Genomic DNA, 25,885 nt, shown 5'->3' with positions numbered 1-25,885 from the left:
GAGTATGAAATAGACAGGTGGAGGATGAGATGGCCTGTAGAGGTCACTGTCACCCGCAACGATGTCCGGCGGATTAACATCGGTGAAATCGTGGGAGTTACCCAACCGAGTAGACGCGTCGATAATTTCATGGCTGTTGACTTGGCCACCGACATGTACGAGCCAAAAGCTTGTTACATCCGTCTGATCGATAGCTATCTACTCGCCCCGTTCTTTCCCCGCTGTGTGCCTTTATGGTCACATATTGACGAACCAGGCCGCTGTGCCTAGTGAGTCCTTCACATCTCCGGCTTCTAAGCATTCATCTCTACTAGACGTGAGGCTTAGGATGATTGGCACGGTCGACTCGGGAATCACTCGATCATGCTCCAAGCTTCACCAGTGGTTGGTGTTCTGCAGGTTAGAGCAACCCTTCACTGTACGACCAGCCTTCCATCCCTGGAGGACAGTCAGGGCAGTCATCTGCGTCGGTGCGGAGAGGATGGACCACGAAGATCTGTTTCTCTTAGTGCTGTCTGAAGTCTGCGACGCTTCCTCGTCTATAATTGACGTTTGTTCCATGCTTCGATTGGCGCCGCGGTAGTCGGGTAGATCGATGTCTGGCTTCCCACCCCGTGTTCCTCTCGTCTCATCCTCAGGGCTGTTCATCGCCCCTCCTTAAGACACACCTTCCTAGGTATGGACCCTTGGTTGATAACGACCTGGCTTATGGTTGACGTCATCATCCCATATAGCTTCATGGTCACCTGGGCATGCGGCTGCTCGACACCGTGACCGGCCAGTTCGTGGAGGTCAGTGATCCTGCAGCAGTCGAGTACGCCATACTCTCGCATACCTGGGACCCAAATGGCGAGCAGTCCTATCAAGAGCTGAAGGCGATTCAAGAATGTTACCGTCCCGGATCTGAGGTCCCCCCACCTCGCCCCTCTTCCTTGGACGCACCCGATGCTGCCTCCATACCCTCCATTTCATCCCCTGCTCACTCCCTCTTCGACAGAGACACCGCTCCACTTACTCATCACGTCTCCTCCCCGGATGGAGGGAACTCGAATGCAGTTGATGTCGAGGGACAGCCCTTACCTCCACCTCCCAGGAAATCGGCGCCGTTGCTTCTACGCAAGTACCAAACTGTCTTGCGCCCAATCATCCGGTTCCTCACTAACTTTTCGAACAAACCACGACGCTCTCCCAAAAATCCTGGCCCCACGTTCGTCCCCGTGCTTCCTGCTCAAGTCGACGATCTTGCTTATGGCCCTCACAAATCGACATCCGGTCCAAGCTTGGCCTCGCCAGAAGGCTCAACAACTCAGTCGGCATTCATTCCGCAGCCCAACGACCTCGAGTATACACGGACGCGTACGAGGACAGCGAAGTCACCGTACGAGCACTGGGCACCACGGTACTACGCTGCACCCATCACCCCGCCCGCCAATCCCGTCGTTCTGAATCCGTACCCGATCTTCGACTCTCCAGCCGTTTCGCCCACGACACCGACGACTCGAGTACACTACTCAGAGCCTCTCAGGACAGTTCCCGACCGGTATCCCACTATTCCCGCTCGTCATCAAACAAGGTGGCACAGAGCACCCGTGTCGTCTTCGCAGTACTCGACATACCCACCTACTGCCACACTAGCCCAGTATCCGATGCGACCAGACAGGTCCGCAAACCCCCTACCTCCAACACAGATGCGGGTTCAGGATCCTTCTAAGACAACGGCATTCACATCTCTGTTCGCAAGCGCAAACACGAATTCTGGTGCTCAGGCTGCTCCGCGTGCCCGGCCATATGCACTTCCGACAAAAGCCCCCAGAAGGTATGCCGTGCCACCTCCCCTCGATCTCGCGGCGGCTTCTCGCGCACAGTCCCAAGAGAGTAAAGAGAGTGTCGAGACCCCATCTCCAGCACGTTCCCGACCACCCACGCCTCCCCCCAAAGTCCCAAGTCCCAGCCCCCCACGGCACAGACAGCCCCCGCGCAGAGGGCGCGCCCAGTCCCCCGCGTCCGACACGCCCCCAGAGCTCCCGACGCCCCCAGCGACGCCCCCGCGCGCGAACAAGTTCTGGGACGACCCGCGCATATCGGAGAAGACCCGCCGCGCGTGCGCGGTCGCGCGCGCCCACGGGCACCGGCTCATCTGGATCGACGCGTCTTGCGTCGACCGGACGAGCAGCGCGGAGCTCTCCGAGGCGATCAATTCGATGTTCCGCTGGTACCGCGACGCATCGGTGTGCTATGCCTACCTCGCGGACGTCCCGCCTTCCCCTGGGGCGCGCACGCAGGAGGCGACAGAAGATGTGCAAGCGGGCGAGGAGGGCGTGCGGGATCAGGAGGGCGCAGACTCGGAGGACCCGCGGGCGGTGAACTCGGCGTTCCGCCACAGCAGATGGTTCAAGCGGGGGTGGACGCTCCAGGAGCTCATCGCGCCGCGCGTCGTCGTGTTTCTGTCGCTCGACTGGCGTTTCCTCGGCACGAAGGCGAGCCTCTCGCGCGTCGTCGAGGCCGTCACCGGGATCGACCGCCCGGTCCTCTTGCACCGCATGCGCCTGGACGAGGTGAGCGTCGCGAGGCGCATGTCGTGGGCGGCGGAGCGGCGCACGACGCGGGCGGAGGACGAAGCGTACTCGCTGCTGGGTATCTTCGATGTCAACATGCCAACGCTGTATGGCGAGGGACGCCGTGCGTTCGTCCGACTGCAGGAGGAGATCATGAAGCGCATCCCGGACCAGAGCCTCTTCACGTGGGGCAGCGCTCGGTATCTCCCCACAGCTGCCCTCGATGCACACCATGCTCCGGACAATACCAGGATCGTAGCGTCGCGCCGCATACGATTTGAGGCTTCCTCCGCTGGAGGAGCGACGAGTGTTCTTTTCGCAGATTCTCCGCGGAAGTTTGGTGATGCGTGGGGCGTCCGCGCACTCTCGCATGAAGAATTGGTGCAGCGTCTTGGGCTCTCTTCTGGTACAGGAGCACCCCCGCGAATCGGTCCGTGGAAGCATACGATGACTCCGTACGGCGTGCGCACGCAGATCCCCCTGTTACCGGTCAACAAAGTCTTCCCGCGCAGTGCGCTCGCACCCAACTCAGACCGAGACAAGTCGTACTCCAACGTGTACTTCGCACTCCTCGCGTGCGAGCCGTCCGCTCGTCCAGGACACATCATGTCCATCGTGTGCGTCCTCGAGCGTGCGCGCACAGGCCCCAGCTTCACCGTCGCAACGGGCGGAACGTGGTCCGTCGTCAAGTCAGCTGCAGAGTGCGAGAGGCATGCGCGCGCGCACACCGCGTTCCGCGTCACCGCGCTCCCGCCCGAGCTCCTCAAGCGCTGCCTGGCGCACCTCTCTGCCGAGATGCTCTACGTCCCCCTCGAGGACCCCCGAAGGCTGCGGGTCGCGCGGCCGATCTGGAGGCAGACGGAGATACGGCTCGCGGGGTGGAGCGCGGCAATCTTGCGCGAGCTCGGGTACATCGTCGAGGGCGGGCGTGTGCGGCCCCGGGTGCATCGGTACACATTGGCAAAGGGTGAGGATGCGGTCGGGGTCGAGTTCGAGTACAGCGACACGTCGGAGCCCGGGTGGTCGACCGAGATTTTGGTCGTCGTTTCCCCGCTGCCCGGCCCTGCGCGTTCTAGCCCTGGGGGCGGGGGCACGAATGCGAGATCCGCGAGCACACGGCGGCGCTCTGCTCGTCTAGGAAGCCGTTCCCCCGAAGACGCCCCCGCGGCGTCGTCGTCCAAGCGGCTCCGTCTCGGAGAATACTACGACGCGAAGGAGTGCAGGCTGCTCCTGTCGTCGGGCCGCTACCTCACCCTTCTCTTTATGGTGCACCGCATCTCGAGCGTGCTTGGGTACCTCGATGTCCAGGTGCTCGGCGAGGGCGGGAGGGACAGCATGTCGACGACGTACTCGGGCAGTGCCAGCGGTACCATGACGCACGCGACGGGCAGGTCCCCCAGCGAAGCGAGCGTCAGCGCGGTGGCGAGTGCGCGTGTAGGAGCGCCTCTGGCGGAGGCCGACGAGTACTCGGAGGGAGGCGTGGTCGACCAGTTTGAGCTCGTTGAGGTTCCGGAAATCGACTTGGAGGCGGAAGAGGAGATGTCGAGCCCGGCGGTGTCGGCGTCGTCGTTCAAGTTCTTGGACGAGGTTGAGGGACGGCATTCTCCTACGTAGACTGTATGGCGTTTTCAGCCTGTCGTAAGTGGGTTTTCCCAAATATCTAGTTCGCCTCGCCGAGAGTACGGGAGGAGCGTATCGTGGCAGCCATAGCCGGGCTCAGCTGCCAATGTGGCGGTGGCGGTGCATCAATATTATCATCCAACGACCTGCGCTCGACGTTTGCGCCTTAATGCTGTTTATCCAACCTGGGCAGCCTACCTTCATTGTTATTACCATATCTGCCCCAGAGTCACAAGGCATCGATGGCGTTTGTTTCGATAGAAGTTGCAGCAAAGCGCTCGTGCGCAAGGGACCAAGGTATCGAGCCAAGGCAGCGCAACAATAACACGGATATTTGACGGAAGCGTCATCGATGACGCCTCTGCCGGAGGTGTATTAGCGCTTTGAAAGCATTCAAGAGTAGCAGAGGATCTCATACGGTGCAGGAGGCTACATCATAGTAGGCTATTCCCAAGCCCGGGAAGTTCGCGGTGTGAGATCAGTGGACAAAGGACATTAACGTTGGGTATAGTAGAAGACATCATTCATATCAGTACCATTGGCCAGCGCAGAGAACGTAGCTTGATCGTGAGTCAATACGAGAGAGCACGTATCGAATGGTCACACGTTCACGCGCCATTCGACCCCTTCTCTTTGTCCTTGATCTTTGTCTCCATCCCACCGATCTTCCGCACGAGTCCGAAGATCGAGGTCAGCCCGATCCCTTGCTCCGGACCAGGCCAATCGGCCGGAAGCCTCTCGTCCCCGAGCCACTGTTCCAGGCGTCCCTTCGGCACCACAGGCTCCCCTTCTTCGGCTGTGGCACTCTGCCCCGTGCCTCGTCTGACAGCGAACGCCTGATGGAGGAGGGCCACCTCGCCCTTCGCGATGGACGCCCGCACAGAGCTCAGGGGCCCCGAATTGGCCTGCCGCTGCACTTGTGTTCTGCAGAGGTCGTGGAGGGTCAGGGCGTCGGACTCGGAGGAGGCACTGAGAAGCTGTCGGAGGAGGACGCGGTCGACGTCCGTGGGAGCGAACGGGTGTCCCGGAGCGGCGTCATCGTGGACGAGGGAGCCGTTGTGCTCTATGACGTCGTGCTTGGCCAGTTCGTGGAGGTCGAGCTTCCACGACCAGCCATCGCGGTGGCCACAGAGCGCTACGCCTCCGTATGAGAGCAATGCCGCGAGAATCCAGCTGATCTTGTACTTCGCTCTGAGGACTGAGACAAGCTGCGACGCTGTCAAATTGCATCCGTCGTGTGGCCTGACATTAGGCGTGAGATGTCTACTTCGGTGAAATAGACAATGAGCACTCACAAGTAACCATGGTTAGCGAGTGCATTGAGAGCGGGGCACGGAGAGCGGCTGTCGTCAGGAGTGGCTGGGATGAAGGCGTTACTGTCATCAACTGTCATGTTGGTCGTGAAAGGAATCGGGACACGGGAGGGGAACTGTTAGGGGGACTCAATCAGAGCTCGACAAACTTATATGCATCGCTGGAGGCCAAGCACCGAGGTGGCACAATCGGGCATGCAAATGGCCTTCGCGACGTATACCTTCCGGCGCTTCTAGCCTTAACCTCGACATTTTCGCACGTAAGAACCTCATGCAGCACGGGCCGCCCTTCTGCATCCCAGCAGCACAAACACGTTTCGCGGGAATTTGCCGCAGCCTGTGCTGCGCTATTCCCTCATGTCGTAGATCGGCGGTTCAGGGAATCGAAGACACGCTGCAACAGACGGGATCAGGTCCATGGTAACGGCCGTCTATAAGGTCCTGACCTTTCAGTCTATGGCCTGTTTGGTGTTGCCCCGATCGCTCCGCGACTTTGCATGATATAGTGTCAAACGATCGCGAACACTATTATGGATCCCACCACGCGTTTGTACGACTCGCCATCTTGGCATTAATGCTGACCCCTCTCCAATCGGATTGACTCATATAACGCCAATTCGCCTTCGATGCGGCGTGCTCGACGTGTGCCTGAGCCCCAATTCCAACGCTCCTTGAGTGGGCCCGGATCGTCCATGCTATACAACCATTGCAGTAGGGTTGACAATCGACTCATCCGAGCGAACAAGCGAAGACTGCTCGTCCATAACAACTACAAGGATGTCAGAGGTGACCACCGCGTATACGTCACCATATCACACACCTTCATTCACCTCCGCCCCCGATTGTCCACCACTTCCAACCACCAGGGAGCCCTGTCCAAGATCTCCGCTCTCGTCCCCGTCCTTCACGCCCTTACCCTCCGCAGCGCCCTTCCCACGCTTCCCACCCCTTGGCGTGCGCGGGCTCTTCCCTTCCTTCTTCGGCGCCCTGACCCTGGTCTTCGTTTTTCCCTTGCCCTTCGACGGCATCATCGCAGCAGGGTCTGGCTCCTCCGTATCGTCGAGGTCCTTCGGTTCAGCCGCGACTCCAGTGATGATGAGCTCTTTTAAAGCCGCAGGAACGCAATCATAGGTCAAACTGAAACGATCCACCTCCAAGTTGAAATCCGTACCTGCAGCGTCTTCCTCTGGCTTGGCTTTCGTCCTCGTCCGCCGCTTGCGTGGGGAACTCGACGTGCCGTTCTCCCCACCCTCTCCATCCTCGCCGACGCACGCACGTGGGAACGGCTTTGGGGGCTTCTCCGGACGGAGGTTCTCGTGTATCACAGGTTGCAAGTTGTATACCCTGTAAAGGTGCAATACCGCCTGCTCCTTGTCCTTTGCCTGCGGCCGCGGTCCATGTCAGCTCGCCAAAAAGCGACAACATTGACATGAGCTGAGTACCGACCTCAATCATCAAATCCATATCTTCAGGCAGGTCCGGGGGAAGCGTCATACAGCGGTCTGCATGCTTCCGCTTCTCCATGACTGTCTCCGCGCCGGGACAAGGCTCGGAGAGGTGCTGTTTAGGCTTGATGCCTCTGCGGTGCCAGATCGCGTTGATCTGTTCGATGAGCTCAGGGATCGGCTTCTCTGAAGGCTATACAGGAAAGGGAGGTGTTATATCGTTGCGCATACACGAAATAGGGGAGAGGCTAGACATACGTATATCCAGTTATGATGGTAATCGAACTGTTCCCGCCGAGAAGAAGTGTGGATGAGGCGATTTGGAACTAGAGAAACAAACTGACTTACAACCAAAGGAATATCGAGTTCCTCGCATACAGGGAGCAAATCGTCCGGATTATAGCACATCTGTTCGACTTCCTGGATCAACGTCAGTGGAATGGAGTCACGATCGACGTACCTCGTCATTCTCAAGCACGAGACGCGCTCGCATCTCGTCAGTGAGTCTAGTCCGGTACGCTTCCTTGAACCGCTCAATCGTTGCCGGCTTGTCCCCAAACATGCCCTATCGAGAGGTGCACGTCAGCCGTACGGAAAAGGATGGGAGGAAAGGTTTGCGCATACACCCATGTGGATGATCATGACGCTGTCTTGGTCGAGACCCATAAGACGGAACATCTGGCAGTGGTCTACAAAGAATATCAGTTGAAAATTGATGCCGATCATATGTTGCAGCGCACATGCAAGATCGCGGATGGCGGCTGTGACAACAACCTCTCGCGGAGAGCCGAGTTGGGTGTACTGATCACTATCAGTCCGAGACTCGTGCACGTCCTTTCCTAGCACTCACTTGACCGGGATGCGAAGTGAGTCTATGCCCGTATTTCCTTGCGAGGTCTCCGGCAGCCTACGTCTGGGTAAAAATCCATCTAGAGGAGCGACGCACGGTTGGACACACTTTGAGCTCCCTGTCCGCATAGTCCAGGGAGTATCCGTACGTGTCGTGCGACGCGAACGGGAACATCTCCGAAGAGATCCGCAAGAACTTGATGTTGTTCTCTTCGTTCCACTATTTTCGAATGGCGTGATTAGCCCCAATGAAAGCGAAGATACATGTCTAAGCCCAACTTCAATGAGCCGAGACAAGTCTTCCGCGTTCTTCCTGCCCAGTTCCTTGCAATAATCCATGCCGTAGTCGGGCTTGAGGATGGTGTCGATGCGAAGCGTCCGTGAGCAGAAGACAGGATCGGGCTTGAGCGCACGAAGGACTGTATTCAAGCACGCATATCCAAGACGACCTGCGTACATCGTATGAGATAATGATCTACCACTCTGCAGGCCTGAGCACTTCGGCCGAAAGCTCACCTTTGAAGTTTGTCTCTTTCGTCTCAACTGGAGGTATGTCATAGACAATGGGCTCCTCCACCTTCTTGCGCCTCCGCTTCTTCTTGGGCGACGGCTCTTCGTCGACGAGCTCATCCTCCTCCAGGTCGGTCAGCGGGCCGTCGAAGACGTTATCGAGTGAGTCGTCCACCTGCTGAGTAACGTCTTCGGTGTACACCACTGTCTTCTTCTTCCGCGTAGACACCCTGCGGATCAGATCTTGCGCCTCCTCTGGGGTGCTCACCAAAGCTGCGCCCGTAGCAGGCACGACCGGTACAGGCGAATCTAACGCGATAGTGCTGTCGGTCTCTGCGACGGTCGCGATTGTCCTCTTCCTCTTCGAGACCATGGCAGACAGCACTAATGGATTGTGACTGGTAGAGAGAAGATTCGAGGGCAGGCTGGTTGCAACTGGACGTAGACGAGCTGCGCAACCGGAGTGCAAAGTAGAACGACAGCGGGCTAGCACAGAGAGAAGATGGATCATGTACAACCTGTGCGACGGGCCTGGCCTCGACGTGCTCTCCGAGGTCGGACCCCATGCTGACGGCGGCGCGCCCAGCGGGAGGCGATCGAGTACGCACCGGCGTCACCCCCCGCCGCACGATCGAGCCCGCAAAAGGCTCCGTAGCGCTCATATCGTGCACGTGATGGGTATCTTGGGCGCTTCCAGAGCCTTCCGCTCCCTGCCGAAGTCGCGTCGCCCGGTGCTGCCACGCTGCGACGAGCAAGCCCGCTGTCGAAAGTAACCGCAATCGCGGACCAGAGACATGGGGTCGAAGCTTCCCCCTCAGGCGCAACGATGGCGCATCATCATCTTCACGCTACCCATCATTGGCGTGACGAGCTGTACGTGCGGCTTCCTTGCCTCTGGGTTATCGGACAGGTACTCACATAGACATGGACAGTTGTCCTGTATAAACGCCTCGTTTTGGGAGAACCTCGGCGCACGCTGCCGACAGACTTGGAGAAGCATGGCCATGAGAAGGTCGCAGATATCTACATCTCTGGAGGGGAGGGGAAGTCGAGTTAGCACGTTCGAAGCGTATCGCATACCACAGCGCCCGCGTGGCTCCCATTTGCCATCCATTGCTCGAAGCGTAACATCCGCACTTCATGACGTGAGGGAGCGGCGGGAGGGAAATGAAAACAAGAAGAGTCGAGACATACATCATGAATCGTCCACAGGACAGTCTACGTCGCACCATCTCCACCAAGTGACAATCGCCCGCCAATGTTCCTCTACGCGACTCCCGCTTTCGCAGCCAGAACACTTATATTCCCTTGCTCGTTTATGCCGAATCCTTCTTGGCCTCCGTGGCGGGAATAACGCGCGTGCCAGGTATCCTCGCCGGATTGAACGACCGGTCGCAGTCCGCGTACGCCGCGCCGGCACCAAGACCCGTGCCGAGTGCGACAGGCCACGCTCGTCCTGCACACAGCTAGCTTAGAATGAAGGAAGAGGAAGGTAGAGTAGGTGGACAAAGAGAGGGACACGCACGGCGGAAGAGGATAACCGATGCGATCACGCCTGCGCTGAAGCCGACACCGCTATCGTCGGGCGACCACGCTTGTGAGCAACTGTCGTGGCACGCGGGAGGGAGGAAGTACTCACGACTTCACGATGAGGTCCGCCACTACACACACCCAAAGCACGCCCGTCCATTCCGAAGCAAGTCAGTATCACGAGGTTGTAAGGTCACGGCAATGCTCGACACGTACAGCAGCGGTCAAACTGCGTTCAACAAGAGCAAGAGGCATGAGAACGATTCAGAGTATAGGAGACCTGCATACACACCTTTTGAGCGACGATGTTTTCGCTGGACGTCGGCTTTGGTGTGGACGACATGGCTAGTGTTGAGAGAGGTTGATGGTGGGCGCCAAAGACTGGCAGGCGCGATCCGCGTTGCGTCACGTCGTAAGAAGTATCATATGCGTTTCTACATAGTACCGGCTAGGCGAGAATCCCAACATTGTCATGGTACATTTCCCATCTGTATGTCTCAGGGCCTGTTGTCAGTACGCCTCACTGACTACACAATCCTGGCTTCTGTAGAAAGTCCCAGGATCATATGCGGCTGTCGGATGCAAGCCAAAATATTCGTCAGGAGATCCTCCGCAATATGAAGATTTTGTTCTATCCTATTACCTTCTCTCAACCACACGAGTTGAACGACATGGTGCTACCGAACATGCAGTGTTAGCGCTGTAACGCCTAACTCCGAGGTCCAGATCAACAGCACCCGACCACCCACTGGGCATTAGCATACTTTCAAGGATCGCGACAAAACATTCTCATCGGAGAGCCCATCATCCACGTCAAGTTGATCCTGGGGACAAGGGATGAATGAGGAACGGTCTCAACTGCTCTGTAACTGACAAGTTCAATGTGCCTTGACCCCCCTGTGTAATATTGTTTGGTGAGGCCGGGGCAGGACTTGGCGACTCATGGCGAGACCAACATAACCTGAGGCCTCATCAGGTCGTGGCAGAGAGCAACCCGAGAGCGTCAGAGGTACAGAGCCGACACAGAACAATGCCCAAGCCAACGTACTCTCAGGCATACGCTGCCTACGGGGCATCATGGACCTATCGGAGGCGACCCGCAAAGGGGACCCAGAGGGGCGCATTAGTAACAAGCACGAAGCTGGATAACGGAGGACGAAGGCGGCGTCTTACTTGAGCGGGACTACGTTTTAGAATACGTCCTCAGCCTCTGTCCGCCGTGTTGCATGTCTTGACTGCCGTCTGCGCCTCTTGCCTCGCGGCGCATCTTGACATCTAACCTACGACCGTAGCATACATGAACACCGTGATAGGAGATACATGTACAATCCTGTTTGGCTCGGGCCCCGACTCTACGACTGGAGTTTCCACGGGACCTGCGATATGCTAGACATAACCTTGCTATGCAGGCAGTCAACAGCGAACTTGAATGCAATCTAGAGAGTCAACACATTGATAGCGCATGGAGTCCGCGATGTTCAATCATTAGGCTAGACGATTGGTACAATGTTATAAGGTGCTCGAGGTCAGTCATGGTCTTGTCGATGTCATCTGCTATAGTCTAAAAATACGTATCATATACTATTCGCGCTCTTCCCGATCACCACAATATCAGACATATTTCTGGAGATTGCGAACTAGGCTGTGGACGACTTCGTTCATGACAGCGCCAATTCATGCTTCGTCCTACGAATTTCGTCCGCACACCAGTTCCTAAATCTAGACTTATTCTGCTGAGACATCATCACCCGACGCCCAAAGTCAATGATCCTGAAGCTAGGTGTCTCGTGCGACCGCTCCGCAGGAGGCACAGACAGCGGACCAGCCTCGACGAGAATGTTGCGGACGTATATTGAGCCCTGGTAGAAACCCGCGGCGTGCAAACGCTCGACAAGCTCCAAGCAGCTCTCCCTGCCGACGACGTTCAGCGCTAGCACGAGGGAAGATGCGGGGACGAGGGACATACCGCTGTTTGCGAGTGTAGTGACAGGGAATGATAGGCACACCGCATTCCTCGACGAGGAGGATGTGCGTCGGCCACTGCACCGGACAGGTGTCGTCCTCATTGCAGGAAGGGTGACATTTTTCGATCACACTCCCGTCCGCTTCCGCAGCAGCATAGTAGCCAAAGAACTTAGGCACCGCCGCTGGCTCACCCGGACGATCCTCCATGAGATATCGCGGGAAGGCGTCGTAAGCCTGGGCCTCCCGATCCAGCATATCATGCGCTCCGCAAACGGAGAACGCAGTCTTCGCAGCGACACGGACCGTACTGTGCTCTGTGGACTCTGCATCAAGTCGTAGTCGCAGCGGTGCAGTGTAGACACAGGAATGATGGCCCGTACCGAGCTTGTTTACGATCGTGAGGTAGAGATGCGCGATGCGCTTGGGCCCGGGAGGCGGAGCGCCCTCGTGCGCGCCGTCCGGTGTATCACCCTCTCGCGGGAGTTCAGGGAAGATGCGTACGTAGCGGACCGGCACGTCGGGCTCGTCGCAGAGCTTGGTGATGTTCTCGCGGTCGTATACGAGGAGGTCATCTGGGAGGAGGTCGTCGGGGATGAAGGAACGAAGACTTTGAAGACCATGCAAGGAGAAGTCGCGAGCGGATGGTTTGGGACTGATGTCGCAGATGTCGTTGGACGGCTCTGTGGGGGTTGGCTCGGATGACTTTGAAACCACGGCGGCACAGGCAGCATCAGCGTTCTGAAAAATGCAGCTGGTCTGATCTTCGTTCTGTACCGGAGTGGTGTCGTCAGGCTTAGACAGGCCGGGGGGTTCAATAGGTGTACAGAGGCCGTCAGAGTCACGGTCGTCGGTCGCTGACGGCGCATCGCTCGTGGTTATGGTGATGGGAAGGGGAGGATGTGTCTTCTCAGGTGGTGCAAGCGAAGAGGGAGGGAGGTAGTCATCGTCGCCGTCATGGGTGGCGGCCAACGTACCCTTCTTGCCATCCCTCTGAGGCTCATCGGGGTCCTCATCGTGCACAGTAAGCTCGACAATGAAAGTGCGAGCTACGTCGTCCTCGAAAGCGGCGTCTTCGTCTGCGCCGGCCAGCGGCGCGTGAGTGGTGGTTATGGATGTCAGAGTAACGTCGTTTTTGAGAAGTTGAGCATCAGCAGTCGAGCCATCGTCTGGGAATTGTGAAGGTATGAATTCCACCGTCGACATGGTGAGTGTGAGGCGCAGGAGATGCAATGGGCCCCCGCCAGTTATATATACAGCCGACGCGAAGCGCAAGCTTCGACCACCGTGCACCAAAGTCATGCAGGCGATGACGCAGGCCGCACACCGCCAGGCCCGCATCGCCTAGTGGAATCTGATCAGCCTCATTACTGGGAACGGTAGGAATTACATCGTGTATGAAACGCGATGTATTTGATCCCCGTAGAAGTGCCATCCAACTCGTGGAGACGCACCGTAGTTGGTAGCCCATTGTCCTAACGCCCATTGTCGAAGCATCAAACTCAAACGTTTGCCCAAGCAATTATCGATCCCATCAGAGCCCCCGGGACATGCCCGTTGCACGAGCCGAGTAGTAGCCCGGACCCCGTCCTTAGGCGGACTGATCGCTTGCCTCGATGCAGATGACTTCGCACACCGAGTCATTGAGTGCGGTTTTGGCTAACCACGTTGTCCAAAGCTACGAGTCAAGTGTATATACGTGGATATCACGAACCGGCTACATCCTGTACGAGCACACGTTGGTCAACGCGAAGGGTAGAGAAACGCACCAGTCTACGCCCATCCATCTCTTCATGTGCAAGGTGGCCGTCGTCTACAACACCTCGCGCTCGCAATACTCGCCACGTTCTCCTTGCGTCCGCATGCGTGTCGAACCGTCCTTCCTGACAGGCAAGTAAAATACGTAGCAGAACGGGCCTGGAGCCAATTGTGCCCCCTGTCGGTAACCACCAAGTCGGCTTCGACCTCGAACACGTTCCGCGATGACAGGTGGTAGAAGGCGATATCGAGCCCGTGGCAAGGTAGCGTGAGTGGCGCGCGGTACGTGGTTGTGTACAATTCACTGACCAACCCGACGGCGACACCAAAGAAGAGGGGTGCAACATCACTGTCGCGATCCGCTATAGTTCTCGACGGTACAGCCGCGTTCCCGGCATGGGTTGTTGCTAACATCGCGAGGAAGAACGGGGTATGTAGACACTTACGTACCAAGTGCCCCGCCGAGATCGTGTTAGTCGTGCACATGAAGGTGTCAGGGAAGCTGTCGTCAGGAACCGAGACCCGAAGCTCAAGAAGGAGACTTGGATTGAGGGGCTCAGAATCGCCCGGCTATACGGCAGAAGCCACAGGGTCAGGATGCTTGGGGACAAAACGCCCTGCCTGGGCGCCGTGCAGGGGAGCTCGCGCAGAGCAGCAGCATCTGCGAAAGACTCAAACGACGACTGCATGGTGTAGAAGGGAGGCGTATTGCTGAGATTGACACTATCAGAAGTTCGTAGTTCTGTCAGGACGCATTGGCCAGCACCTTTAATGAGCAGACGCGATATGCACAAAGAGTACTATTGAAACACCTATGCCACAAGTTCACGGTTTTACCTAGAACAGCGCACTCACCGGTCAAAAGCCTCTTCGCTATATGAGGCACCTAAAGAGGAACGGTTAACGGCATCGAACACGTTGCACGATTTCGATGGAGTGGGTAGACTTCAGACTGGTGCGGTCAACAGACTCGTTATAATCTCACGAGTCTTGCTCCGTCGGGCCGGTGAGCATGTCTGAAGAGAGGCGCGGCTTATGAGCGGTGTGGACGTCGGTTTGCCGCCGATTTAGCAGCTCAGAACATCGTAAGAGCCTGAAAGCTTCGTAGCCGTGAGAAGCTTGTCGACGGTATGACGGCGAGGCTGACAACAAGGGAGTGTGTCCAGCTGATCCAACAAACAGAGCGAAGCAAGCAGACTCCAAGAGCAGTTACATAGTTGAGTAACGAGAACGAGAACGCGGGAAGGGGAGTAACGAAGGACTGGAGAGCAAGGCGGTGACGGGCGCCCGCTGCCGGGCTCAGCCGCCGAGGATTGGCGCAGATGAGGTAGCAACGCTGAGCTGGTGGATCCAGCGTGGACACTCTCACCCCAACGACCACCACGACATTTGTCGCCCCCTCTCCCCGCCGCGTCCGCCAGTGCTGACACCACCGTCGCTCAGCCGACGTCGACGCAGGTCACCCCGGCTTTCACCCGTCCCCGGTTATCTGTCAACCATGAGCGATTTCCTCTCGCTCTCCGTGCTCCAGCTGCTATCGGTCTTGTCCTTCCTCACTTCCGTCCTCGCTGTCGTCTGTGTTGGCTCGGGTTCTTTCCACCGTCTTGCGCACAGAGTTGAGCACGGGGTTGATGCCCCGGCTCCAGACATGAGCATCACCTCTGGAAAGCACCCAATCTGGAACTGGAGCGGCCTCCCCGTCTCCTTTTCATTAGACACCCTCATCGGCGAGGATGAGGAGCCCCAAGGGTACGTTGGCGGCACAGAGCTGACGAGGATGGATTGGCAGGTCACTGCTCGGCCACGTATAGGTATGTATGTTCAGCGTTCCAATATGTCTACCTCGCCTTACGGCTTCCGCTCGACTAGTAACAACCCCGTACGAATCACGAGTCCCCATGTCCATGGCGAAGCTCATTATGACCCGCCACGTAAGTATTTCGTCTTGTCTCGTCTCGTGACCCAGGCGCGCTTGCATGCCGGTTGAATCGCGGGCGTGGAAGCCCACGGAAGCGCTATAATACCAAGCGAAGGCTCTTGCACTTCTGGATCTTCGTTGCATATTAGAACTTCCTCCACCTATTGGCGTGCTGATAGATATGACTGCCCCCGCACTAATGTCGGGGCACGATCATGTGGCATGACTGGCGTTTTGTAGCACATGCCCCTTATCTCCCATTCATCTCGGTTCACACGCCCTTCGCCCGTGTTCCTGTTGCTGACAACTATCTTGTTATGCAGTCGCAACGACGACCAACGAGACAACGACGTATTCCAGGAATGCCTCGGCAAACAACGCCTCGCTCACGACTCGCTGAGTACTTCGCGTGATCAATACCGCGCACCCTCGACCCACACATTCATCTGTATTGCCCATGTATCCGTCGTCGATGTTCCGATCATTGTATCATTGCAACACCCTCATCTTCGTTCCTTCGGACATAGCTCTATGGCTAATTACATCTTCTCGAACGTCTTCTATTGTTGTTTAGGTTCGGATGTAGTCGGAAACCTGCTTCGCCTTTCCAGCAAGCTCGCAAGGCTCCTCGTGCCCTCGCCGCTGCTCTATTTATCGTCTTTGTCTTGCTTACTATACGTACATTAGAATTCATTTTGCCCGAAGTACTAAATCAACTGTGGGATCGGATCGTACTCAAGTCAGGATTCTTTCGGGTGCGGTAGCGGCAAAAACATGCTACTTCTGTGTGCTCAGCAGATGTTTTCTACGATCTGACCCCGAAGCCAGACTGCTAGTGTGCTAGGTATGTGTTGAGCCTGTATCATATAATCCATTAATATGTTGAACCCTCCTCGTTAGTTGCCCCATGGGTAAGCTCAGTCTGAGCTGCTTCAATTGTGATGCTCATCGAACACGTCTATGCAAATTCAACGGTTTCGGGATCTCAGTATGTCTCGTCCCTGCGTGAATCATAGGAGCGACCAAACGCTGGATGTCCACAGCCGCATGACTGTTCTGGACTTGAAACAGGGCATGAGTGTTCTGTCCTCCAGTCCACATAATCCATCACAGGTTTGTCATCTTACGTTCACGATCGCGCTCGGGAGCTTCCATTCGAATGTCGACATATTTCAAGTGAATTTTAGCTCGTTGGCTACCGTCCAGGTAAGACGTTTGTTTGGTGAGGAAGTTCCAAGTCCTCTAATGCATATGAGCAGTAGGTCCCCCGTCACTAGACTGCTTCGGATAGCCCTTTAAACCTCCGACCGTACCTGAAGAAGGTACCGTTCGACGTACGTGAGCTCGCCGTGGTGTCTATCCATGTGATCCTGGTAATAACTACGGATGCACTAATACGGCATAGGCATCATCAGCTGCTGTGGGGCTGTTCAACGATGTACAGGCGTCAAAACTCGCTTGTGGATGTTCTCGTTGACCGCGTACGCGCGCCTCTGTGCTTGCTCTCAGACCACATCCTGATATACCAAAGCAACCTTCATATCCACCACCCGCTTTCTTCACTTCATTATTCTCAATCTATAGGATGTCCGCACGATCTAACTCCAGTTTGTATTTTGATCCATCCGATTCGGGCTCTCCTGGCTCCCTCGGTAACCTCGTGGTTAGGAAGGCCGACAATCCCCACAGCAAAACTCCATACCACGTGCACGTCAGCTCCTCCGCGGTCGATAGCGAAGACTCGCCTACGTCGGAGAGCACCAGCGACGGACAAAGCTCTGATTCGTCGTCATCGCCGGTGGTCTTCTCGCCTGCTCTCGCCGTACCCGCCGACGAGTCCACCTCTGGGACCCAACCATCACGCGTTCGCGTGGATAGCCAAAGCTCAGCCAACACAATCCCTAACCACGACAGCAAGGATGGCTCGCCAACCACCGCTATCCCCTCGGAGGACCTCTATTCCCTCGCCGGTCTCCCCGTGCTGGAGGATTCCATCCCTGCCGAAAACCTTCCTGACGAGCTCATCGTGCACGACCCCCACGATCTGCCGTATCCCGTGCGCTACGTCCGCGTCAACCCCGTGACGAAGTACTCGCGCCAGTTCGCCTTCCCCGTCCGCGACCCCAGGGACGCCGTCCCTCCCCGCCGCGTTGCGCAGCTCCATCTGGCGAACGACAACCACATCGGGAACGGCGCCCACTCGACCGTCTTCCGCGCCCCGCTGACCCTGCCTCTCGCGGCCGGCTCGGAGGTGGCGACGCGTGTGCGGGTCGTCGCGAAGACTCCTGCGCCCGATTGCGGCTCGCACCGCCAGCTGCATCAGGAGGCGAGGATGTACCATTCGTTCCCGCGGACGCTCTACGAGCAGCACAAGCAGCAGGAGTACGTCGCGAAGCCCGTCCCGGTCCCCACGGCAGCGGCCGACGCTGTCATTAGCGATGGGGCGAGCGCGCTCTCGTCCTCTCAATCTTCCGATGAGCCCTCCATTCGCGTGGGCGGCGGGAGGCGCAAGCTCTCGTGGCGCGAGCAGTTCAAGCTCAAGAGGCCGGTGCTGAAGTTGACGGGCAAGAAGTCGTCCACCACGGCTGCCGGCTCGGAGGCGTCCTTGGCCAGAGCACCTCGTAGCGTAGCTCAAGGCGGTATCGTGCGCGAGCTCACGACTACTGATGTGGCGCCTGTGGTTCCCAAATTCTACGGATACTACCTGCTGCTGAAGCCCGACGGGACGATCTACTTCGACACGCACGACGAGTGCGACGAGGACGGCACGTGCGAGGTGGCGTGGCCTCCCGCGATGCTGCTGATCGAAGATTGCGGGAGTCCGATCCAGCCGGCGCTCTTCAGCGACGCACAGCGGTACGTCATCCGCCTCTCACGCATCCAACGATACTGAACGCCGCATGTTGTCTCCGTAGATGGGAGTGCCACCGCCTGCTGGAAAGCCTGCATGCCGCCGGGTTCATCATGCGACAGCCCGCCATGACCACAGACAAGATGCTCGCCCAGCCCGGCCCGCTCACCGCGCCGCGTGCAGAACGCTCCCTTGCAACGCCGAGCTTTCGCCTCGTCGACTTCGGCCGCGGGTTTGCGCGGTCCATCTCCAAGCCGGAAGGCTTCGAGGAGTTCTGGCAGGAATGGTGCGATCACGAGTCGGATGGCGCCTTCGAGGCCCTGCAGCTCGATCATACCTCCTAAGTCTTTGTCTGCTCTGTATACCAGCGCTCTCAGCCACTCCGTTTGCCCCGCTCAACACATAATATTTGTACTGATGCTAGACATCGTCGTATCACCTCTCGATCTACTCTCAATTGCTGTTGGAGGAGATGGATGGATGTATGTAATATACCTGTAGTTTACGTGTAACGAAACACGATACGATATCGTATCCTGTACCCTTCATTATGACTCATGCGATGATATGCCGTCTTGTGCCGTGTGTAATCGCTGGCCCCACATCTCCCGACGATCTCCCCAGCAGCATAGGATGATCATGATGTTCACGAGGCCCGTCGAAGACTGACAAAGAGAACCTGGACCTTGGGAACGAGGGATAGATGTTTCACCATGTGGACAAGAGAGAGGGGCAATCGGGCGCTAATCCATCGATTCCCCTTTGCAACTGACCACGACCATCGTGCCTTTGAACGCGACGTCTCTCGCCACAAGCCACAAAATCTGTACGCACGTCCCAGATTTGAGCACATAATTCAAGCTTGGCTAACAATGCAGCGTTTGACGCGCTTCTGGCTGTCTTATTCTCCATAGCATTCACCCAGTGCCACCGCCTAACCACCAACCTTTCAAGCTCGTTCCACCTACATTCAATTTCCATTCATCCAACGTCCCTCAATTTGACCTCTAAAATTACATACGCACTCTCAAGATGCCTGTGCCCGTTCGAGGTATATCTCTTGGAGACAATTCGTCTTCTTCAGACTCGGGCAAGGAGACCGTCACGCCGCGCGCGGATCTGGCTATGTCATCCCGTGCAAAGGGTGGGAAAAGGAAGGCATTCCTCGGATTGCACGCGTTCGCCACCGAGGGCTTGACCAAGCTCGAGGACTTCGTCGATATGGACGACCTCCCCGAGCTCCTCATGGTATACGACAAGTCCAACATCACCAACCGCTCCGCGCACGGGCCCCAGCGCGAGCCTCTCATCTACAGGCGCGCGTACCCGAAAGCACTCTCCAAGTCCACCAACCCACGCCGCGGCTTCCTCTTCCTCGACCACGAGAACGAGATCGCGTCTGGCCGCCGCTCCACCGTCCACCGTGCGCCACTCGTCGCCACGCTCGGCCCCAGAGGCGAGCCGCGCAAGCGAGTCGCCGTCGCCGTCAAGACCGCGAAAGACGACTGTCGTTCCCACCACCTCCTGCGCCAGGAGGCGAAGGGCTACGCCGCGTTCCCCCGTGAATTCGTCACCCCGTGCAAGCCCGTGCCCGCGGGCGCGCCGTTGCGCACCCCCGTTCCTGCCATGCGTCCCCGAGGCGCTTTTCCCGGCTGGGGCGCTGCCATGCGCCCGAAGTCGCCCGAGCCCGCGGAGATGGACCCGCCGATAGCGCCCAAGTTCTATGGCTTTTACGTGCCGATCGGTCCGAACGGAGAGTCGCTGGTGCAGTGCCACTCGTCTTGCAAGGATTTCGCGAACTCGGACTGTCACGTCCCGCACTGGGCGAAGTCGATCTTGTTGATGGAGGATTGTGGCGAGCCGATCGATCCTGCGACGATGCCGTACAAGCACAGGTGCGGCGAGTTTGAGATCCTGTGCCTTGCTTCCTGGTGTCTGACAGCTTTGTCTCTTAGGGAGCAATGTTTCGACTTGGTGCAGCGCATGCACCGTCAAGGGTTCTCGCACGGGCACCCGCATCCGCGCAACATGCTCGTGCAGCCCGGCCCGCTCTCCCTTCCGCCGCCCCTGCGGTCCATGGCCTCGCCGAGTTTCCGGCTCGTCAGCTTCGGTCGTTGGCGCGCCCTATCTCATCCGCTCCCGAAAGAAAGCCAGCTAGGCGCGAAGAGGGCGTTCGAAAAGGGACGCGAGATCGACGTGTGCGTGGCGATGGACGAGTTGCGTGTCGGGCACTCTGACTCTTCCGACGACGATTAGCATGGCCGCGTGGGCTTCGCACCCTAGAATTAGAGGGTTGTTCCATTAGATTCGACATGTAACATAGCTACCCGAGTCCGCAGCTGTAGATTAGCTGTATCATAGCTTCCCTGGATGTCCCTTCCGCTTGTTGTAGATAGTTATTGTACAATACTTCCGTTGTCGACCATATGCGTGCTTCTGTGAACGGCTCGCGCGTGGTTAAGCCCCGTGGCTGTGCCCAAAGCGAATCGATTTGGACAACAAAAGCCTCTCTTGCTTTTGTGCGATCATAGGTACTCCAACAAAGAAGCACGGGCCGGAAAGGAAGGACACCGTCCTGTCCGATTTGGTGATTCTTTGTCACCCTTAAATTCACATAAGAGAGTTCGATTAGCACGCCACGAGCCACTTGCAACGTGGTGCGTAACGTACATCTCTCCCGCATCCCAACCACGAACGACGAACTCTTTGCCATCGACCAGCATGCCGAAGCGCGAACGCGACATCTACCTTCGCCTCCACCGCGATCCCAAGGGCGCGATTCTCAAAAGAGACAAGGCCCCGTTTGGCCTGCGGACCCCGAACGGCTTCGTATGGGGCCACCGGCTCGACCACATCTTCTGGATGCCGCGCGTCCCGGGCACGAACGCGCTCACCGTCTGGTCGCGTAGCATGCTCAAGGCGTTCGGCGAGGGCTACAACGACGGCGACTGGAAGGAGACACTCGTGCCCCCGCGCGTTCTGCGCCCGTGGCCTGTTCTGAAACTCGAGCCGCAAAATGGCGACGCCGACGCCAACCCCGACACGACCTTCAACGCGGTCGACCAGGGATGTGACCACGAGCACAAAGGGCTCAAGAAAGCCGAGGAAGAAGAGAACGAGGCGGCGCAAGTCGAGGAGGCTAAGCAGTCGCTCTCCTTCATGGCGCTCATGGGAGAGTGCCCCTATGACCCCTACGAGACCTGCACCGGCCCTGTGCTATTCAATGCGAAGGGCGTGAAGGACGCGGAGGGAACGCCCTACAGCTATGTGTGGTGCGAGCACTTCAAGACACTGCTTCTAGGGTTGCCAGACCCGCAGTCCGTGGTTGTGTTCGCTGTTGCGACTACGGGCAACCCCTGCCTTGACGCTGACACTACCGGGGTTCGCGTGATAGGTGCAGATCGTTCCGCCGAGGCATTCAAAGGGAAAGGCAAGGAGTCTGCCACGGCAGAGAACGACGGGACATCCACAGATGACCTGCCTTCTGCTAGTAGCGCCGTCGACGTCGTGATGGCTGAGTCGGAGACCACTGGCATCGACGCAGTTGCCGCTACGGAAGAGGTGTCATCTACTGGGGATCCAGGGGTGACGGCTTCCCACGAGAAATCTCCAGCGGCGCCTCACGACCCCTACTCCCCAGAAGGCCTCCCGAAGCTAGAGGAATTCATTCCTGACAAATTCTTCCCCGACGTCCTGTTGGTTCATGACCCGGACAACGCCACCAAGTCCAGGAAGGACGACAATTCTGAAGGTGATCTCGACAAGCCAGTCATGTACAAACGATACTTTCCTTCGCCGGAAGAACCTAAGGGCAATGGGGAAGAGGAAACCGCAGAAAGTGAGGCAACTCCATCTCTGAAAGAGAATGTTGCACACCTCTATCTGCGGAAGAAGAACCGCTTTGGATCGGGAAACCACTCGTTCGTCTATCGCGCCCCGCTCACCCTTCCTCCACCTCTGTCGGGGCGTTCGCCCACGGGCCAGGTCACAGTCGCAGCGAAGCTCGCGTACAGCCGTTGTACGGCCCACGAGCTGTTGCACAACGAAGCCCGCGTATACGACACCCTGCCGAAACATCTGCAGGAGGACTGGTGCGGCTACAACGTCGTCCCGCAATGTCGTTTCCCCGTGCCCGTCGGCGCGATCACCCCGAAATTCTTCGGATTCTACCTCCCCGTCGACAAGGAGGGCAAGTTCATGATGAAACGGCACGCGGGCTGCTCCGAGGACGAGCCCCACGCCGTCGAATGGGCTTCTCCCATCCTGCTAATGGAGGAGTGCGGAACTCCCGTGGAGCCGGCCGAGTTCACTGCCGACCAACGGTAAGCAATCTTCCGAGCCGTAAGGTATACCGCTTGCCAAACTTACTCACCTTTGCTGGCAGCACCGAATGCTTCTCGCTCATTTTACGCCTCCATCACATGGACATCGTCCAAGGCTCGTTCTACATCCGCAACATCATGTGCCAGCCGGGGCCGCTGACGCTCCCGCCCGACAAACGCTCCTACGACCACCCCAGCTTCCGCATAATCGACTTTGGGCGCGGAAAGTGCTGGGACTGGGAGCTTGAGGCGTTGACAGGTGCGAAGCACATGTCAGACAAGTCCAAGGCCGAGGCGCGTGACCGGCGCCGTTTGGAGTTCAGGCGGAGGATTAGCGACGAGGTGGCGCGGGCCCGCAAGGAACTCCTTGTGATGGACTTCGGATTCTAAGAGACGTCACGTTCGTTTCGGACCGAGGTGGGCAACCAGATTGTCCGTCGTTCCGGCCTAACGTGTCAAAGGCGTTCAACGACGAGGCCAAGGAAGCCGCCATACTTGATCTGCCGGGGTCCTTACCCCAGAATTTCGTTAACGGCGTATTCAATTCTGCGACACAGGCAATTTGTTACTAATCTCTCCTTTGTGCATCAGTCTCTCGCGCCGTCACGCAGTCTCAGCGTAGTATCTCACCTATGCCTAAATCCGTCCCTTGCATCGCATTCTACCAGTTGCGACCTCCTGTAACATCATGTATCATACGCCTTTCCCGAATGCAAACATCGGGCTCCCGGCCGAGTGCTTATAACTCCGGGCGCGTGCGTACAACGCCAGGCATACAAGAAAAGCGCTGTCAGATTAGATAGATGCTACAAGAGAATAACACTTCAGGTTCTTCTGTCCCGTTCATTCCTTTTCTACAAGGCAAGCCTTGTTTTCGTGTCCATCAAACGTCCGCGCTACCGGAAACCAAGATTCCAGTCCCCACGAAGTTTTTGGCGTCTGTCGCACTCCGTGCGGACTGGTGCCTCGTCGAGTGATCGCGCCGGCCAAGTCAGCAAACAGCCCCTGGGCGGGAGATACGAAGCTCATGCGAACAGCTTCTTGAACGCCTTCTTCTCCTTGTCACGCTTCGCGCGCAGGCGGCCGCGTACCTGTTCTAGCTCGTGCAGAATCCCCTTGTCGTCCTTGACCAGCGCGTGCGCCTTGGCGAGCGCTTCCTCCGCCTCATCGTCCTCGTTGATCGCGACGTGTGCGAGGCCCTCCCGGTAATACGCCTTGGCTGCAGTCGTGTGCGTTTGTCAGCGCTCGGGCATTGGAAAGAAGTGAAGTTCATTTCAATATGGAAAGAGAGGCGTACCTTTATCGGTATCGTTCAAATTTAGGTTCGCGATCGCGCGGTCTGTCACGCGAAGCGCGAGACGGGCGTTGGCGGAACCGCCTGCGCGAAGCGCTGCGAGCGCAGAGTTGAGCAGGAGAGGCGCGAGCTGCGCATCGAAAGAGTCCCGCAGCTCTGGCGGCGCGCCCTCGGGGAGGTCAACGTGGTAGTCGAGGTAGCGGATAGCCTCTGTGGTACAGCGTCAGACAAACCGCCGAGACTGAATTGGTCAAGAGACCGGCCAAGGACGACATTACTGACTCTGATACTTATGCAGCGCCTCTTCGTACTTGCCCTCCTTGAAGAGCTTGTTGCCCACCTCGCGCACGTCTTTCGCGATTTTGAGCGCGAGCTCGGGCTTCGCGGCCACGTCCTCGCCATCAATTGGATCCTGGTCCTCGGGATAATCCTCGTACACGTCACCATCGGCCGCTACAGGTTGAGAGAGCGATGGGTCGTCAGGCGACAGCTGTCCGCAATCCACAATCACACATGGCTCCACCGGAACATCGCCACTCGAAGTTTCTGTGTTCTCGACCGCGCGCACGACCGATTTGCCGCGTACGACCTCTCCGAAAACGACGTGCTTGCCATCGAGGTGCGGCGTGGCATTGCAGGTGATGAAGAACTGGGAGCCGTTCGTGTTCGGGCCTGCGTTCGCCTATTGTGACCGGATTGGGAAAGCAGCGGTTAGAACCACATTCGGTCCGTCTTGTGTGGGTACGACGTGTAGCAATTCAGGAGAGCAGACGCACCATGGACAGAAGGAAGCGCTTCGTGTGCTTGACCTCGAATTTCTCGTCCTCGAACTTCTCGCCATAGATAGACTCTCCTCCCGTTCCGTTCCCAGCAGTGAAGTCACCACCCTGGATCATGAAGCTTGAAGGAGCGTCAGCGCCTTCTTCTCCTCACTGCCACAGGGGACGCAGGAGCGTACCCTTTGATTACGCGGTGGAAGGTGCATCCTTTGTAGTGGAGGGGCTTTCCTGCTTTTCCAACGCCCTTCTCGCCAGTACACAGTGCGCCTGCGAGACTCGGTGAGATCACAGGCTTGAAGACGAAAAGGCTCATGATACTTACGGAAGTTCTCCACGGTCTTGGGAGTGATGTCCTGGTATAGTAGCATGATAATCCGGCCGGCGGGGCGGCCACCGATGGTGATGTCAAAGAAAACATACGGTCTTTCTGACGCCATTTTCTGCACTCAGACCAAGTGTACACAGTCTACTAGCCAGGAAGCAGAGATATAGTGCTGGAGAAAGAGGCTACAAGAGACAGCATATTTGAGACTTGAACGAGAGGTGTGCGGACGACTTCGAGAAGGTGCGAGAACGAGGCAGAGCGCGCTCCCATATTCGAACCTATCTCTCGGCCCGGGTGGCCGGTTCCCAACTGGGATGCCGTACAGTTCGAGCTCGACATTGCCAACTGATCACAACGATACTTGAGCGTGAATGGGTGCGTTTGATAGGTACAGCAAGAAAACCTCTCAGACTACAGCTCTCACTACTAGCATTACTGTGGAGAATGTACAACGAAGATCACTATGCTCAAAATATCGCCTCTAGCTCTTGTGAACGCTGGTTCGATTTTTTGAGCCTGATGCTGGTTTGCATGAGTAGGCTCTGAGCCAAGCCGGGCTGTGCAGGGGACTTAGGCCGCCTGAAAGCTAGGCTCATCCTCTTCAAGTGGTCATTAATCTGGACCTCCAGGCCTCAACCTCGGTTTTTAGGTAGGGAAGTGCATCTCTACCTTGGCCCTCTCTCAGCGACTCACGCCCAGAAGTGAAAGATATGCTCCCATATGCTTTCATATCCTGCTTGGTTTGAGGACGATCGCAAAGTCTTGCAGCAAGCAGTCCTACAGAACGCATGCTAATAGCGAGAGGAGATCGGAGGGGACCTGGTGCCCGAGCGCTTGAGTTATAATGTGAATGG

At 57.4% G+C, this 25,885-nt stretch overlaps 10 protein-coding genes across 10 annotated transcripts; 5 read left to right on the top strand and 5 right to left on the bottom strand.

The window, feature by feature from the left end:
* Window positions 1–188: 188 nt before the first annotated feature.
* DICSQDRAFT_88702 (HET-domain-containing protein) lies at window positions 189–2,744 on the top strand (the record flags this gene model as incomplete). Its single annotated transcript, XM_007367304.1, has 4 exons — window positions 189–676; window positions 735–908; window positions 2,088–2,252; window positions 2,349–2,744. Coding segments are annotated over exons 2-4 (717 nt in total), but the record flags the coding sequence as incomplete, so codon positions are not given.
* Window positions 2,745–3,002: 258 nt separating this feature from the next.
* Window positions 3,003–4,169, top strand: DICSQDRAFT_128028 (uncharacterized protein; the record flags this gene model as incomplete). Its single annotated transcript, XM_007367303.1, has 1 exon — window positions 3,003–4,169. The coding sequence occupies one exon, from the start codon at window positions 3,003–3,005 to the stop codon at window positions 4,167–4,169; it is 1,167 nt and encodes a 388-aa protein (XP_007367365.1).
* Window positions 4,170–4,678: 509 nt separating this feature from the next.
* Window positions 4,679–5,595, bottom strand: HTP3 (Cloroperoxidase). Its single transcript, XM_007367302.1, has 2 exons — window positions 5,471–5,595; window positions 4,679–5,417 (listed from the first exon to the last, which is right to left on the bottom strand). Exons 1-2 carry the CDS (start codon window positions 5,566–5,568, stop codon window positions 4,784–4,786), a joined length of 732 nt encoding a protein of 243 aa, XP_007367364.1. The 5' UTR covers window positions 5,569–5,595; the 3' UTR covers window positions 4,679–4,783.
* A 705-nt stretch (window positions 5,596–6,300) lies between these two features.
* Window positions 6,301–8,665, bottom strand: DICSQDRAFT_64224 (UV-endonuclease UvdE; the record flags this gene model as incomplete). The annotated part of the gene is made up of 11 exons (XM_007367301.1): window positions 6,301–6,870; window positions 6,935–7,126; window positions 7,192–7,218; window positions 7,282–7,341; window positions 7,394–7,498; window positions 7,558–7,622; window positions 7,674–7,734; window positions 7,784–7,840; window positions 7,892–8,002; window positions 8,062–8,231; window positions 8,299–8,665. 11 exons carry the CDS (start codon window positions 8,663–8,665, stop codon window positions 6,301–6,303), a joined length of 1,785 nt encoding a protein of 594 aa, XP_007367363.1.
* A 421-nt stretch (window positions 8,666–9,086) lies between these two features.
* Window positions 9,087–9,349, top strand: DICSQDRAFT_171630 (uncharacterized protein; the record flags this gene model as incomplete). Its single annotated transcript, XM_007367300.1, has 2 exons — window positions 9,087–9,165; window positions 9,225–9,349. The coding sequence occupies 2 exons, from the start codon at window positions 9,087–9,089 to the stop codon at window positions 9,347–9,349; spliced, it is 204 nt and encodes a 67-aa protein (XP_007367362.1).
* Window positions 9,350–9,608: 259 nt separating this feature from the next.
* DICSQDRAFT_64223 (uncharacterized protein) lies at window positions 9,609–10,165 on the bottom strand (the record flags this gene model as incomplete). Its single annotated transcript, XM_007367299.1, has 5 exons — window positions 9,609–9,748; window positions 9,818–9,867; window positions 9,932–9,953; window positions 10,039–10,051; window positions 10,115–10,165. 5 exons carry the CDS (start codon window positions 10,163–10,165, stop codon window positions 9,609–9,611), a joined length of 276 nt encoding a protein of 91 aa, XP_007367361.1.
* A 1,315-nt stretch (window positions 10,166–11,480) lies between these two features.
* Window positions 11,481–12,990, bottom strand: DICSQDRAFT_171628 (uncharacterized protein; the record flags this gene model as incomplete). Its single annotated transcript, XM_007367298.1, has 3 exons — window positions 11,481–11,733; window positions 11,789–12,110; window positions 12,168–12,990. The coding sequence occupies 3 exons, from the start codon at window positions 12,988–12,990 to the stop codon at window positions 11,481–11,483; spliced, it is 1,398 nt and encodes a 465-aa protein (XP_007367360.1).
* Window positions 12,991–15,040: 2,050 nt separating this feature from the next.
* On the top strand, window positions 15,041–15,873 carry DICSQDRAFT_148228 (uncharacterized protein; the record flags this gene model as incomplete). The annotated part of the gene is made up of 3 exons (XM_007367297.1): window positions 15,041–15,353; window positions 15,412–15,473; window positions 15,784–15,873. The coding sequence occupies 3 exons, from the start codon at window positions 15,041–15,043 to the stop codon at window positions 15,871–15,873; spliced, it is 465 nt and encodes a 154-aa protein (XP_007367359.1).
* Window positions 15,874–17,045: 1,172 nt separating this feature from the next.
* Window positions 17,046–18,655, top strand: DICSQDRAFT_181671 (uncharacterized protein; the record flags this gene model as incomplete). The annotated part of the gene is made up of 2 exons (XM_007367296.1): window positions 17,046–18,316; window positions 18,376–18,655. 2 exons carry the CDS (start codon window positions 17,046–17,048, stop codon window positions 18,653–18,655), a joined length of 1,551 nt encoding a protein of 516 aa, XP_007367358.1.
* Window positions 18,656–19,225: 570 nt separating this feature from the next.
* Window positions 19,226–25,197, bottom strand: DICSQDRAFT_138106 (peptidyl-prolyl cis-trans isomerase). Its single transcript, XM_007367295.1, has 9 exons — window positions 25,029–25,197; window positions 24,886–24,973; window positions 24,704–24,827; window positions 24,210–24,609; window positions 23,931–24,137; window positions 23,264–23,852; window positions 22,684–23,201; window positions 20,267–22,620; window positions 19,226–20,206 (listed from the first exon to the last, which is right to left on the bottom strand). Exons 1-6 carry the CDS (start codon window positions 25,141–25,143, stop codon window positions 23,659–23,661), a joined length of 1,128 nt encoding a protein of 375 aa, XP_007367357.1. The 5' UTR covers window positions 25,144–25,197; the 3' UTR covers window positions 19,226–20,206; window positions 20,267–22,620; window positions 22,684–23,201; window positions 23,264–23,658.
* Window positions 25,198–25,885: the final 688 nt, after the last annotated feature.

Source organism: Dichomitus squalens (assembly GCF_000275845.1).
Source record: "Dichomitus squalens LYAD-421 SS1 unplaced genomic scaffold DICSQscaffold_24, whole genome shotgun sequence".
In the NCBI taxonomy this organism is placed as follows: Eukaryota; Fungi; Basidiomycota; class Agaricomycetes; order Polyporales; family Polyporaceae; genus Dichomitus; species Dichomitus squalens.
The sequence above is the reverse complement of the archived record's forward strand: the minus strand, read 5'-3'. Positions and strand labels throughout refer to the sequence as shown.